The sequence below is a fragment of the Culex pipiens genome, chromosome 1 (genome assembly GCF_016801865.2).
Source record: "Culex pipiens pallens isolate TS chromosome 1, TS_CPP_V2, whole genome shotgun sequence".
Lineage (NCBI taxonomy): Eukaryota > Metazoa > Arthropoda > Insecta > Diptera > Culicidae > Culex > Culex pipiens.
The window spans coordinates 47496936-47513008 of NC_068937.1; the positions used below are offsets into that span (position 1 = coordinate 47496936).

Consider the following 16073-nt stretch of genomic DNA (forward strand, 5'->3'; position numbering starts at 1 on the left):
ATTTTCTATAATAATCTGTCCATTGTGTTTTCTCCCCAACATCACACTGGTGCCAAACCCGATTGAACCGTTTGCCGAGGTCAAATCCGTTTTCTTCAAATTTCAAAACAATTTATGTTACCACTGAACTTCACTTTGAATAACATCTACTCACTCGATGCTTCGCTAATGCTAAACACATTTCAGACGTAGCTTGCCTCGCTTTGCCCCTTTTATTCAAGCCATTCAAGCCAACGCCAAAAGTGACACTTCTCTCGCAACAACAACAAAAATGCAATGAGTTGTCAAAAGAGCAGCAGCTGTCGCTCCGTTGCGAGAGAGAGTCTGGTCTGGTTTCTGATGTCTGTAGTTGAAATTTAAGGGTGAATTATTTGCAATTAGCAGCAGCAGGAGTACGACCAGGACAGACGACACCGTCAGCAGCAGCAGTATTAGCAGGGTCAATCCAAGCGAAACAATTAAAATCTCCGTCGATGATAACGTAGCACCTAATTAAGCTAGAAGGCCACAACACAGCAAACTCCACTTTAAAAGTGTCCAGATTGGACGAAAGAAATCGATAATTGAGGGTGAGTCTCACGAATTGTTTATGTGGCTTTAATTGAATGTAGCTATAGGGGTTGAACAAGATTTGCAATAGTTATTGCGTATTTGCACCCACGCAGGAAAACTAATCTTTTTATCTTTTTTAGACGACTGCAGCAGATCGATCGATTTTAGTCCCCTTTTCTGGCCACATTACACGTCCGCATAACTCTAGCTAGGATAAACAAAGATGGTCAAGCTGTACGCGCTGAGTGTCTTCTACAAGGCTCCGAATGAGGCACGGCTGCTCAAGTCCGCGTACGACCTGCAGAGCTTCTCGTTCTTCCAGCGTGGTTCCGTGCAGGAGTTTATTAGGTAAGTCTGGTTTCAGTAGGATTCCAATCTTAATGAGCTACAGGTTGAGCCGGTCGTTCACTAGCTAGGGGAAATATGCCCATTTTAAGCCTAATAAGCGGTCGTGTTTGAATGATGCTGGATAATCTGGATTGTTCCTTGAAATTCACTAAAACCAAGTACCCCAACGAGTAGAGCAACTTTTTGTGAACATTTCTGTTTGTTTATACTTTTATTAAAAGTTATGCTATTCCTTTTACAAAAATTAAAAAAAAAAATATTTCAAAAATGCATTCTAATCAGTCGAGTGCATTGGGCCACGCCCATTTTTCTATTTTCAGCTTAGTTCTTTTTTTTTTCTTCCAGCACTCTTTTGGGTCTGCTTAGTGCTGCCAAAATTGATGAAATTTTAAGCGAACACTCACGAAAAGTAGCATTTATAGCGAAAGTTTCCTGGCAGCACTTGCTCACTCCAACAGGCGCTGCACCAGTATGTTGGTGGCCACCCTTTGTTCTGTGTTTGCCTTCGCTCCTCGCTCGGTTTTCTTCAGCCTTCGATTGGAATGGGCATTCAAAATTCAAACGTCAAACGACTTGGCGCGTTTGTTTGTTTTATGGTGGTTGCTAATTATTTACATGTTTCGGGATTATTTTTAAAGTGAGTGACTAACTAATGGGCAAAAGAACATGTTGCCGGTAGTTGGAAGCAATTTTATATCTTAAGCGCTTTGAAATCGTTAGCGCAAGTTAAAAGATATTAATGGCGACGTTCGTTAAGCAGTTAACCTCTCATCTTGCGTGTGAATGTGTGTGCCACCAAAATGATGAGGAATGGTCTCGCAAAATAGAAGTTATGATCAAAAGTGCATTAAATTTGATGATTGGCCAGTAAGTGGCATAAATTTGCGTGCTCACTTAAGGTGGTGCTGTTGCTGGTATGTTTATAGCCCAAATAGTATTTTTGGAGCTGAGGGCAGTTCGTCCTCACCAGCTTGAGAGATCAGACGTATTGTTTGCTCCAGTGCTTAGAAATCGATCAACTGTTAACCGTGCTTTGTTTGGTGACCTTGAGTTAGTGAATCGCACAATGGACTCGCAAAGTGTTCACACAAACTGTGTGAAGGTTATGTTCCTGACAACGTCGAAGATGCCGACGGATGGTGAAATTTTCAACTTCCTTCGGAAACAGAATTGGTCTCCAGATTTACTGATTGCTATGTTCCGGGCTCCCCGAGAACATTGCATTTACGTGAAATTCAAGTCTGAGGAGTTGTTTAAGACTGCATTGCTCGCGTGTTCCGCAAGTGATACTTTTGTCTATGGGAACAATGAAACGGTCACTAACATTTACACACAAGATCCTCTGTAATTATTAAGTTTTTTGTAATTACAAAAGCCGACTCGGTCCTAACCAGGTCCCAGTACCGAAAAGGACCTAATAAAAATAATTTTATGAAAAAAAAAAACAATGAAACGGTCAAAGTGTCATTCGGTTCAGCCCAAGGGAACTCCCGGTACGTGCGTTTGTTCGGACTACCAGTTGAGGTTGATAGTAAACACGTCATCAACGTCTTCAGCAAATATGGGAAAATTCATCAAACGGTTCGCGAACGATATGGACCAGACACAGGATTTCCAATCCTGAACGGAGTGCGTGGAGTGCACATGGAAATCTCGAAAGAGATTCCATGCCAGCTCCAGGTCCAGCACTTCCAGATCCGCGTGTTCTATGAAGGGATTACAAACACGTGTTTCTCATGTGGCAGCACGGAGCACCTCAAGGTGGATTGTCCCAAACGGGTTTCCGGAGGAAGTCAAGCTTCCGGATCCAAGACGCAGTCGTACGCGGATGCGATGAAGAACCATGATCAAAGTCAACCGTCTCCCCAAGCCAACTCACTCGAAGTCGAAGAGGAAGCTGAAAAACGAGAAGAAGCTCAACCGGATCCGGATTTGTCGCTCAATGAGCTGCCTTTTGGTTCCAGTGACGACATCCCGGATGCGCCGGTGCCGAAGTTAAATGATGAATGCGACGACTGGAGTGAACAGGGAAGGTCGATCTCTAAGAAACGGCTCCGTTCCCAGCGACTGCTTTTGAAGAAGAAGTCTGAAGGGAAAGAATCTGATTCTTCTCCCGAGAAGACGAAAGTACCGCGATCAGTACGAGTGACCGAAGAACAAGCCAAATTTGTGAGGAATAAGTGATGTGACGAGCTTTATAGTTTTTAGTATAGCACCTATTGTTTAATTTTGATACCCAAAATTTAAATAAATAAACATGAAAAAAATAAATAAATCGAGCATCAAACTCTCCATATGACGAAGATAGGTGTTTGATTAGAAAGGGTATATTTCCCCTAACAGCAGAATAACACAGCCATCACCTGAGACCTGAGTATGATTAACGACTACACTAAAAAAAAAGAAATTTTCAGAACGGGCAAAAAGTCATTGACCGAGTTATGAATTTTTGAATCAATACTGATTTTAAAAAAAATGAAATATCGGTCGCAAAAAATTTTCAACTTCATTTCGATGTAAAATCGAAATAGAAATTTTACAGTAACTTTTTTAGAAAATAGTCGAAGTTATTCATTTTTTTTTTTAATTTTGAAAATGGCTTTAACTAGAAACCGGTGCACTTTATCAAAATTTCACTATAGTTCTTTTTGATTGCAAATTCGATTTTACATCGAAAAAAGAACTTGAAATTTTTTGTGACCAGTAGGGGAAATTCTCGTATGTTTGGCAGGTTAAGCACTCGCTCCTAACTCCATCCAATTTGCTGATTTTTACTTTTTAAACAACTAATTTGGCAAAACTTTTGATAGAAACTCACATCTTATTGAGCTATTCATCACTCGAGTTCAGTTGAAAACGCTTTTAATTAGCTTTAATTGAATGTCAAAGTTCTGACCTGCCAACATTAGAGGCACGCTGGAATTGGATGCTGTTCCCCTATTTCGATTTTTGGAAAAATTAAGTATTGATTCAAAAATTCATAGCTCGGTCAAAGATTTTTTGCCCGTTCTGGAAATTTCTGAAAAATTGGCCCTAACAATTTCAGAAAAATTAGTTATTTTTTTTGCAAATCACGTTTTAGTGACAAAAGTCGAAATTAAAAATCACTAAAATTGTTTTTTGCGCGTATCATTTCTTTAATGTAGTCCTTACCCATGCTTACAACTTTTCCGAATACATCAAATCAAAAAATTCCTTCAAAATATACAGATTTTTAAATTTTTATACATCATTTTTGTGTGTGGGTCTCGTGGCGCAGGGGTAGCGGCTTCGGCTGCCGATCCCGATGATGCTATGAGACGCGGGTTCGATTCCCGCCTTATCCACTGAGCTTCTATCGGATGGTGAAGTAAAACGTCGGTCCCGGTTTCTCCTGTCTCGTCAGAGGCGCTGGAGCAGAAATCCCACGTTAGAGGAAGGCCATGCCCCGGGAGGCGTAGTGCCAATAGTTTCGTTTTTTTTTTTACATCATTTTTGTATGGGCAGCTGCCAAATTTGTATAGAAACTTATATGGACAAACTAATCATGCAAAATGGCTTCTTTGGGCATAACGATGGCACTTAAAAAAGTTTCAGCTGGATTAAAATATACAAAAAAAACGAAAGACCGAAACCTCAGAAAATTGCTTTTATTAAGTCAAAAATAATGCATAAATTTGTATATTTTTAATTTTGGAATCTTTCAAATGTTTGATCCTTGTTTTTTTTTTTAATTTGGAATTATACCTTCTTTTCAAAAAATAAATTGTAGCATTATTTAAAATTTTCGACTGATGTTGAATTTTTAACTTTTGAATTTAGAAATTTTTGAGTCATTGAATTTTTTAATTTAAGATTTTTTGAATATTTTGTAGTATTCTGGAGTTTTACTTGAAAAGGTCCAATAAACCAAATTTTCAGTTTTTGCTTTTTGGGCGTTTTTAATACCCCTGACTCAAGGCGGTTTCAAAAACACCCAAAAAGCAAAAACTGGAAGTTTAGTTTATTGGACCTTTTCAAAACAAACTCCAGTATTTATAAATTTTGGAATTTTAAATTTTTTGAATTAATTGATTTTTAAATTATGGGTTCTTTAAATTTTAGATTTTGTTAATTTTCTAAGTGATTTTTTTAATTTTTTGCCTTCCTCACCTTATTGAGGAAAGGCTATAAAATCACTCGGAAAATGAACTTTTTAGTTAGACCTCCTAGACCTACCTTCATTTGTACATATCGACTCAGAATCACCAGCTGAGCAAATGTCTGTGTGTTTGGCTGTATGTAGACATGTGTACCAAATTAATGTCATTGGAATATCTCGTCACAGGCTCAACCGATTTTGGCCGGAATGGTTTTAATCAATCTGTCTTAACGTCCCCTAAGTTGCTATTTAAATTCATGCTGTTTTATCATGTATTTAAAAAGTTATGTTAAAAAAACTCAAGCAAAACAATGTAAAAGGTCCTAAGTCAAAGATGTAAACAAACCGGATTTTCTCTGGAAACAATTCTACGAGTCTTAAACTATCGCTACATATCGAGGACGTGATGAAAAACATGATTTTCATGCGAAAAATAACTGTTTTACAAAAGGCCAAAGTCAAAAATATTTTGCTTGTTTTCAATTTTTTTACGGGCCCTGTGCCTCAAAGGGTCAAAGTGGAAACTGGGTTGTTTTGTTTTGGAATCGTGTTTGGCTCAGGGACAACAACAACGATATTCAAAACAAACACACAAACAAAGTATGGCCCTTTGTTTCCAGTTAGTAAATGAACCAGCGGCCGAGACGGAACGAAGTGCTGTGCGAGGCAAGAACACAATTACGGAACTATTCTACTTTCGGCTACGTCCAAAATGGACTACCTCACCAAACTGGCTCACGTGAACGCCCAACATTTTGCGTAGCAGGCTCGGAAGCCCAGCCAGTGCTGGCGGGAAAGGCATGACGCGTTCCTTTTAATCTAGGCTTCGTCCCCGGCGGAATTAGTGGGAAAGGTGCAAATTGTAGCGGTTTAGGGAGCCTCCGGATAGTGGTCTCTTTGTATTGGTGTGGGCAGTTCTTTCTAGGAAAACTGAGATCGGGTGAGTGTACAATTTTATTTTTTTAATATTTGTTTTTCAATTCCTCTTTTAAATCCCAAAACCGATCAGCACCACAATCCTGGCTGTCCCGGCTTCTTCACCGGGCGTGTACCATGAGCCCTGCTTCGGCAGCAACGACATTGAACAGATAAAGCTACTCCCGCCAACGACCTAACCGATTACGTCCGAAACAACCCGGCAATGGTGTCAATCGCTGATGACGATCGCGAAAGTAGCCATACGAGCCAACACTCAGTCGCCAGAGCATCGATATGAAGCGGCGGATGCTGTTGTGGAGAACCGCTTTCGAGGAGAATCTGTTACCGAAAGCAGCGGCGGCCAGTAAAAGTCTGCGCCTTTCCGGAATCGAAGACTGACACGTGTTCAACCGCCACCTAAACTAATCCGGACGACTGACAGCTCCTTCACGTTCCAACGCCGCCTGCGACGTTTGCAACTAAAAAATTAACTCTTCCTTTCACAAAGATTATCTTTAAATAAAAAATATTGCAGTATTTCTGATAAATTCCAAATATTAAAGAAAATTTTAATTTATTAGCCAAATCATCACCATCTTTGATGCTCAGGTGCGATTCTCCGGTATGCTATTCCGTTTCGTACTGTTAGGTCTCAAGCTATCTCGGCTACAATCCACCCGTTGGTTAAGCACTTCCGATCCGAAGGTACACTGGTCAATAATTCCAATATTCCTTTTCCCCGGATGGAAGCCGATCATGCCGTCGATGCCGCAGAGCCGCAGGCAGCACACGGCAGTTCGACCAAAACGGTCAATGATTTTGCGGCAAGGTGTAGGCTTAGTTCCTACGTCGCTGTACCGAGGAAATCGGGAAACGTACGACGCCTTGTTGATCGATTCCACGATGCGTTTATTCCATTATGTCAACGATGCTGAGCGTTTGGCTTGTCCAAAATAATACTCGGGATGATCTGCAGGGCGTTCAGCGCAGGCTCCACATCAGGTGAACTACGAATAAACCGGTTTTGGGCACTTTGCGCAGCGAATATTGAAACATTGATAAACTGTTAGCAGCTAAAATTTAAGTCTTCAATTAGTAGAGATTGATCTAAGAATACCGTCAAAAGTAAAGCTGAAAATCTTACCGTGGTACACCCTGACCGGGAAATCAAATCACTGCAACTCCCCGAGGTAATCGATCTACTTCGGTTGTGGTACAATAATAATTATTCATACTTGAAGACGCAATATTTCACACTGATTCACTAGTTTTTTTTTGCACACTTCGATCATGCACATCACGATTGGATCAATTTTGATCGCACACACAAAAATGCCGTGAAACTGGTCACGAAAAGTAAAAAAACGCTTTAAAAAACTTTAAAAAAATACTTTGCTTGCAAAAGGCCAATCAGAAAAGCAGAATCTGTTTTGGTTTGGCCTGAGGCCAAAAAACAAAATGAAAACAATCATTTTGTTATCCGAGCATTCGTTGGTGAAGGTTGTCTGAATCAACATGACTCGTCGCGTCCCGGCGCAAAACGCCGGCAATATTGCCCTACCTGCGGCTCAAGCAGGCAAAAAAGTGGGAATTTCCAAAAGGAAGGTTGAGGCCTCAACTGATGGCCAAAAACCGGGAATTTCCAAAAAGAAGGTGCTTTTGGAAGTGACATCGAACAGCAAAAAGACGAAAAAGAGCGACGGTACTGTACCGATGGATGAGGAGGAGGAGAACTCTTCATCGCACGAGGAGCAGCTATTGAAGAACAACAAGTTTGCTGGACTGCCTGACGAGGACCAGGTAGCGGAAGCAAAGGAGAATGAAGTGAAACAGCGAAAGGAGAAACTGCCTCCTTTTTATGTGCGGCAATCAGCAGCAACGATCGACTTTCGAGCGGGGCTGGTTGAACTCATCAAGTCTGGGAAAGTCCTAGGCAACATTCGTCTGTGTCAAGACGGATTTAAGGTGCTGGTGCAATCCAGGCAGCACTATCAACTGGTCAAGGATTACTTGACCGAAAACGAGGCGGAGTACTTTACCCATGATGTCGTCATGGATAAGCCGTACAAAATCGTCGTCAGAGGTCTGTACGACATGCCAGTGGAGGAATTAGCTGCCGAGCTAAAAGTTTTGAAACTGGATGTGTTGGCCGTGCACAAAATGAGCCGACGCAACAAAGACATCAAGTACCGTGACCAGCTCTACCTGCTGCATTTGGCTAAGGGATCGACGACGCTTCCTGAGCTGAAGGCAATTCGAGCGGTTTTCAACATTATCGTGTCGTGGGAGCGATACCGACCAGTGCATCGTGACGTCACACAATGCTTCAACTGCCTGGGTTTCGGGCACGGAGGTAAGAACTGCCACCTGAAGCGTCGTTGCGCCAAATGTGGTACCGATGCGCACATCACATCCCAGTGCATCCAAGATTCGCTGGTGAAGTGCCTCAACTGCAACGGTGAGCACTCGTCAACCGACCGAAAGTGCCCCAAGAGAGCTGAGTTCGTGAAAATTCGGCAGCAAGCATCGACGAAGAATCAGCCTCAGCGTCGTAGAACTCCTCCAGCCCTGGTGGAGCAAAATTTTCCACCTCTTCAACCGCGACGCCAGGTCCCGAACTTGGCACCGTTGGATCCCAGGAAGAGAGCTGAGATGAATCATCCACGGCCGGGTTCCAGCCAGGAGCCGAGACCGCCACCACCGGGCTTCAGCCAGGAGCCAAGACCAACCCAAGTACCAGCAGTTGAGGAAAATGGTAATGATCTTTACACCTCAACCGAACTCCTCAATATTTTCAAACAGATGTCCGCTGCACTGCGTGGATGCAAAACCAAGACCCAGCAGATTGAAGTGCTGACCTCGTTCGTCATCCAGTATGGATCGTAGGTCCCTCAAGCTGCTGAATTGGAACGCTTGCTCCATTAGGAGGAAGCACTTAGAGCTGGTGGATTTTCTTCGCGAGAAGGAGATCGACGTAGCTGCCATCACGGAAACTCATCTGAAGCCCGGTGAAAAAGTTTATCTGCAAAACTACAAGATCGCGACGCAGCTCGACAGGACCACCTCTGGAGGAGGAGGTGTGCTTGTCGCTGTTCATCGTGATCTCAAGCCACGCCGGCTGCCACACTTTAAGCTGGACATCATCGAGGCCGTTGGAGTGGAAATTCCCTCTTCGGTTGGCCCAGTACTCTTCATTGCTGCATACTGCCCACGTCAGGTGAATTCCAGAGATGGTTCAGCAGCAAAACTGAAGAGCGATATCCAGAAGCTGACACGGCGGAGCGCAAAGTACATCATCGCTGGTGACCTCAACGCGAAGCATGAAGTTTGGGGCAACAGCAGGAGGAATCGGAACGGAGTGATTCTGCAAAACGATCTGCAAAACGGATACTACAACGTTGTGAGTCCAGATCGTCCAACGAGGGTGGCTCGGTCTGCGAACCACTCAATCATTGACTTCTTCATTACCAATATGGCTGAGAACGTGGCTCATCCTGAGGTGTTTGAAGAGTTGAGTTCTGATCACTATCCGGTGGTTGTGGAGGTTGGAGCTTCCGTTACTCCGCAGCGGCAACCAACCCGGAAAGATTACCACAACGTTGACTGGCAGCAGTTTCAGCAAGTGGTCGACAGCAACATCGACTATGATCAACACCCGGAAACTTCTGCCGATATTGATCGTTCGCTGGAGGTGATCCAGCAGGCTATCAACCAAGCAGAGGCTGCCAACGTTCGGGAGGTTCCTGTTAATATTAAGGTAACTGATATTGACGTAGATACTAAACACTTAATTAGACTTAGGAATGTTTATAGGAGACAATATCAACGGACTGGGGACTATGACAAAAAGATTTCAGTTAACAATTTAAACAAAATCATACAAGACCGACTTGACAATATCAGAAATCAAGAATTTTCAAAACATGTAAGCCAGCTTGGGAATTATTCAAAACCATTTTGGAAACTTTCAAAAGTTCTTAAAAACAAACCAAAGCCTATTCCTCCTCTTATTATTGAGGATTCTCCTTTGATTACATCCGAGGAAAAGGCAAATGCACTTGGGCTTCATTTTGTTAGTTCACATAATCTTGGCGCTTCCATGACCAGCCGTAAAGAAACATCAGTTGCCAATAGTATTTCAACAATTAATAACTCTACCTTTGAATTTCCAGCAGATTCCCATGTTTCTGGTGAGGAAGTCAAAGTTGCAGTAAAACAATTGAAAAATATGAAAGCTCCAGGCTTTGATAACATTTTTAATCTAGTGTTGAAAAAACAGAGTGATCAGTTCTTTCAACATCTAGCCATTATTTTCAATAAATGTTTGCAACTTGGTTACTTCCCTACCAATTGGAAGCTGGGCAAAGTCATACCAATTTTGAAGCCTCAAAAAGATCCAACATCGCCAACAAGTTATCGTCCCATTAGTCTTTTGAGTAGTCTGTCCAAACTCTTTGAGAAGGTCATCTATTCAAGGCTTTTGGATTTTACCAACGATAATAATATAATTTTGAATGAACAGTTTGGCTTCCGAAAGGGACATAATACTGCTCATCAGCTTACGAGAGTAACTAAAATCATCAAGCAGAACAAGCTTGAGTCTAAATCAACTGCTATGGCTTTGTTGGATGTTGAGAAGGCTTTTGACAATGTTTGGCATGATGGTTTGATACATAAACTGTATTTATACGGTTTTCCAATGTATCTTATCAAAATTATCCAGCACTATCTTTCGGAGAGATCGTTCAGGGTTTTTCTGAATGGGATTGCTTCTGGATTATTCAACATTGATGCTGGGGTTCCCCAAGGAAGTATTCTTGGCCCACTTCTGTACAATATTTTTACATCTGATTTGCCTACTCTTCCTGGTAATGGTGTGTTGTCACTTTTTGCTGATGACACTGCCGTTATTTATAAGGGTAAAATAACCAGATATTTAGTTGGCCGTCTTCAGAAGGGTCTTGACGTTCTTTCCGAATACTTTGGCGACTGGAAAATTCGCATAAATGCAGCCAAAACTCAAACCATCATTTTTCCACTTTCCAAATCGGCCAGATTTGCCCCAAAGGATGATGTTTTGATTAAAATGAATGATGTTTCAATACCCTGGTCAAAGGAAGTTGTCTATTTAGGTCTCATACTTGACTCGAAACTATTGTTTCGGCAGCATTTAGATAAAATATTGAACAAGTGCAGCATTCTCATCAGGTGTTTGTATCCTTTAATTAACAGAAAATCAAAGCTTTCTTTGAAAAATAAGTTAGCAGTTTACAAACAAATAATTTACCCCGTTATTGAGTATGCAGTACCTGTTTGGGAGTGTTGCGCTAGAACTCATAAATTGAAGCTCCAGCGTGTCCAAAACAAGGTACTCAAAATGGTTTTGAATGTTCCTGGCTGGACAAGATCAAGTGAGGTTCATGAATTAGCAGAAGTAAAAATGTTGGATCAGAAGATTCAAGAAAAATGTTTGAAATTCAGGGAAAAATGTGCTATTTCTGAATACCCCTTGATTCAAGGATTGGTTTAGTTTATTGTAAGTTTAAGTTAGTTTTAGGTTAGGTTATGTTTTCTTAACATTTTTTTTTTCCTCATTGTACCTAGTGTTACAAAAATGATAAATCATATACTTTTAAAGTTAAGAAAATGAACAGTGTTTAAATCACGAAAAGCAAACTAAAGCTGAAGAGCCACAGCTGACCACTTATTATGTAAACCAAATGTAATTATTATAAGAAAGATTCAATAAAGTATATTTAATTCAAAAAAAAAAAATGAAAACAATAACACTGTCATCCTGTTTGGTCCAGGGCCCAAATGGAAAATGAAACTGCCAATGTTTACAAAAAGTGCTAACATGCAAAGGGCCAAATCAGATCCCGCACGGGTAAAACTTTCGCTTGTGGCCTATGAGGGGTTTTCATAAATTTAATTGGGTACTAAAGCCCTATGCCAATTTTTATGTACAACGGTAAATAACACGATTAAAAACCATTTATGATCACTTTTTTTCATTTTAATGCAATTTTTTTTTTTTGACAAGACAACATTTTTTCGATGGATCAACTATGGTCCCCTTGGAACGACCTGTCAAGTAGGAGCTTTTCTGTCAAGAAGGACCGCGAGGTTAATTTTTCAAAATTGATTTAAAAATCCATTTTAAGCTCTTTATGGTCGTACAAAGGGTCATTGTACTCAGAAAAATAAGCTTTATCGCTGTGAACAATAATATCAGCAATCTAAGCTTCATTTTAGGACCCAATTGAGATAATTGATTTTTTTTGGTAGATTTCATAATAAGGATGCATAACCAGACTAATTTAACACAAATTTAGTCAATAATTTTCACAGTTTGCTTGTTTCGTTTAAAATAGGAATTGAAAAACAAACTGAAAATTTCATCCTCGTTTTTCTCAATGTTTTGAAAATGACAACGGCCGTTTTACAATATTTTGCTTGAACTGTTTCATATTAAATTAAAATTATGGTAAAAAGGGTGGTTTTCTCATGAAACCCTCACATGTTATATATTTTTAGAAAGCATATGAGAAGACCTTTTAGGTGGAGTAAGAATTTTCAAGATCTGACTTACCTATCTTAAATTACAAGCAGTTTAAAAAATGGTCTGAATTCACATAACCTCAACTGGTCGGGTCTGATCGCCACGAAAAAGCCGTGTAGAGGGATGCCATTTTCCTCAAAGGCCGTGTCTGTATAATCTTGACAAAAAGTGTGTAGGTAGTCTGTTATTTTTATTATAACCTATAGGTGCTGCGATCACGTTAGGGGAGATCCATAAACCATGTGGACACTTTAGGCGGTTTGGAATCACTCTATAAATGAGAGGAAGGCACCAACCACCTAAAGGTGGATTATGTGACGTTTTTTCTTATTTTTTGAAAAATTTCACTGAATCTTTTTAAGCAACGGCAAAGCTGAAATTTATGGCTCTTTTTTAAATCCTATCAAAAAGTTACAAAGAATATTGTTTGTTTTGCTGTTCAACTTGTTTGAGACCTAAAGAATACAGATCACTAAAATGTTAGCCTAAATTTAAGAGATTCATCAACTGAAACGGGTGTGTCTGGAATTTGAAGCAAATGTGTCCGGATTCATAATCAGCCTTTATCAGTGTCCGAGATACAAAGCACAACAAATAATTTTAATTTTAAAATCCTGATAAAAAAAAATGCAGACATATTTCACATGCATTCTCTTAAAATTAATTAGGAAGTTTCTAAAAAAATATTATGTTTTTTTTTTCATTTTGATATTATTTGAATTAATTTGAATTTGTCTGTTTTGCCTGATATTTTAACAATCCAAATGGGCCACATACAAAGTTTAAATAAACAGTCTATCCTGCGCTCAACATTGTTTTGTTAGATTGGTGTTCTTGCCCAAACATTTTAAAGGGAAAGATTCTTGTAGGCAAGACTTCAAACTTGTTTGTGAACATTCGAAATGAGTTAGCAAATCCGGTAACTGAGCGCTTCGTTAGCCAGCCTTCCCCATGACTGCATTCAAATGATTGCTGTCATCGCGCAACACCACACAAGCGAGAAAGAAAAATAATGCTTTCGTGTAGCGCGGTTGCTTGAGTTTCGAGCTAGGCATTCGTTCGTTTCTACTTCGTGTGCGTTCACTGACTATTGCTACGTAATGACGATCATGACAGGCGCGCTCAGTCAGCATTCAACGATCGAGTCGATGATTAAAGCTGAAATTTGCAGGAATTTCAATGTTCTACAATTTTGTCAAAATGATACAAGTTGAAAATCTTTTTTTCCTTCCAGCTTCGCCAGCAAAACCCTGATCGAGCGCACGCAAGCGGCCACCCGCCAGTCGGTCAAGCAGGACGTCTACATGTGCCACGTGTACGTCCGGGCGGACAACCTCGGGGCGGTTCTCATCTCCGACCACGAGTACCCGCACCGGGTTTCGCACACCCTGCTCACCAAAGTGCTGGACGACTTTAGCGCCAAGATTAGCCCCGACCAGTGGCCGGCAGGATCGGAGTCGTCGATCGATTTCTCCACGCTCGCGGCCTTCCTCAGCAAGTACCAGGACCCGCGGGAAGCGGACGCCCTCACCCGGATGCAGGAAGATCTGGACGAGACGAAAATCATCCTGCGAAACACGATCGAAGCGGTGCTGGAGCGGGGCGAAAAGCTGGACGATCTGGTGTACAAGTCCGAGTCGCTGTCGATACAGAGCAAGGCGTTCTACAAAACGGCCAAGAAGACCAACTCGTGCTGCAACTTTGGCTAGGGGAGGAGCCAGTTCACTCACGCTGGATCGGAATTTACCAACCCACCAAATGTGCTGAATGGGCTTCGTTTCGTTTCGTTCGCGGTGTTGGGACCGGCCGAGATCTGTGCGCGTGTTTCAAAATTATTTTCGTTAGGTTCGGTAAGTACACCCTTATTCGCTGTTAGGAACTCATTTTACACCAAGTTATTATTAATCGCTTAGTTTTACCTCCCGTCATTAAGTTACGCACTTGTAAGAAAAATGCATGGACGTCACAAGCTAGCTTGTTTTAAATGAATAAAAAAAATAATTGGCATTGATTCGTGATGGTTGAACGGGCTAAACTGCAAAATATAAGATGTTTTACGCTAATAAAAAAAAGACGCTGAACGAAACAGATATTCCAACCAATTAACGTGAAACCGTGTGTGGTTATTAGTGTGCGGCGCAACAAAGATACAATAAAACATTACATATTACAACACAAAACAAACAACACAGAGTTACTGCATACGCGATGAATATACACTAAAACAAACAATAAATTTAAAATGTTATCAGTGGAAACGAGATGCGTTTTATTTTTTCAAGTTCCGAAAGTTTCCAAATATCTCACTTTTGATAGTTTAAAATTTCCTTACAGCTTTGCCGAAGAAAGCAAAACTATCTGAGGTGTTCGTAATGTACGACTCGAGCTGAAAAAAACCTTAATTTTGTTTCTGTCCGAATCCGGTTGGCCGGACACGTCACAAGAATGCGGGATGCGCGCCAACCGAACCAGACAATCAATCAGTGTTTAATTCAGAGCCGGTTGGAACGCGGCGCAGAAGGGTGCAACGTGCAAAGTGGTTGAACCAAGTGGAGGAAGACCTGGTAAGTGTGGGGGTTCCGAGTCGGAATTGGAGAGAAGCAGCCCAGAACCGAGTTAGATGGCTACGTATCTGGAGACAGCTCATGGCCCGGAGGTTGTCCGAGCAGTAAAAGTTAAAAGTGAAGTATTCCTGAAATCCGTCTTTTTAGCAGTTTTGTTTTGCCTTTCTCTCTGAAAAAAAGCTATGAAATTACTCGTTGAATGAACTCCCTTAACCAAACCAGATAATAATTTGCTAATTTGCGAATTTTTTCTAAAAACTTATCCAAGCCGTCGTATTTTCAACTTAATTGAAACAATAAATTATAAAATCATAAGTTAAAAAATGTATCAAAATCTAATAATTTACCAAAATTTAAAATCAGATGAAAAAAATATTCAAAACATAAAATAAAAATTTAGGAAAAAGAAAAACCAACAAAAAACTAATAAGTACATTTTTTTAAAATTTTAAAAATATAAAAAAAAATGTTCTTAAAACAATTTTTTAAATAGAAATAAAAGCCACAAAAAAATTAACATTCCCAGTTGTAGGATTTTAAAAATACAGTCGACTCTCTGGCTGTCGATCTTCTCGATATCAATACTGCTCCATCTATCGATGAATTCTTCAGTCCCTTCAAACTGCATACTTCGATTGGCTTTATTCCTCGATATTTTCTCTTGCTTGAAGGATCTCTTCCTCGACGGTCCCTTGGATTCTGTTTGTTTAAAAATCTCTTCCGGTTGTCAATAGTTTCACTTTCTCATGGCTTGCATAGACATTTTTCTTGGCGAAACGAAGCATTGAAGGTTGTTTGACATTAGTTGTTTTTGTTTGATGGACGTTGCCATGATTCTCTCCCATAGCTGGGTATCAAGAAAAAAATATTTTCAATCGAGTCTTCATTTTGCATCGTTCTGTAAACTGATGATTCTCTTCCTCGACGGTCCCTTGGATATTGACAACCAGAGAGTCGACTGTATCTTATTTTTGTAAATAAAAAAAATGCAGCAACATTGACATTAAAA

The 16073-nt window shown here is 40.5% G+C and overlaps 1 protein-coding gene across 1 annotated transcript; it reads left to right on the forward strand.

Annotated features, from left to right (window-relative positions):
* The first annotated feature begins 276 nt into the window (after nucleotides 1-276).
* Nucleotides 277-14758, forward strand: LOC120426602 (synaptobrevin homolog YKT6). The gene is made up of 3 exons (XM_039591395.2): nucleotides 277-569; nucleotides 693-900; nucleotides 13735-14758. Exons 2-3 carry the CDS (start codon nucleotides 776-778, stop codon nucleotides 14207-14209), a joined length of 600 nt encoding a protein of 199 aa, XP_039447329.1. The 5' UTR covers nucleotides 277-569; nucleotides 693-775; the 3' UTR covers nucleotides 14210-14758.
* The last annotated feature ends 1315 nt before the right edge of the window (nucleotides 14759-16073 follow it).

Coding starts and splice junctions, on each gene's coding strand:
- LOC120426602 (XM_039591395.2), top strand. CDS start 776: ATGGTCAAGCTGTACGCGCTGAGTGTCTTCTACAAGGCTCCGAATGAG. Junction 901..13,734: donor TCCGTGCAGGAGTTTATTAG/GTAAGTCTGGTT, acceptor TTTTCCTTCCAG/CTTCGCCAGCAAAACCCTGA.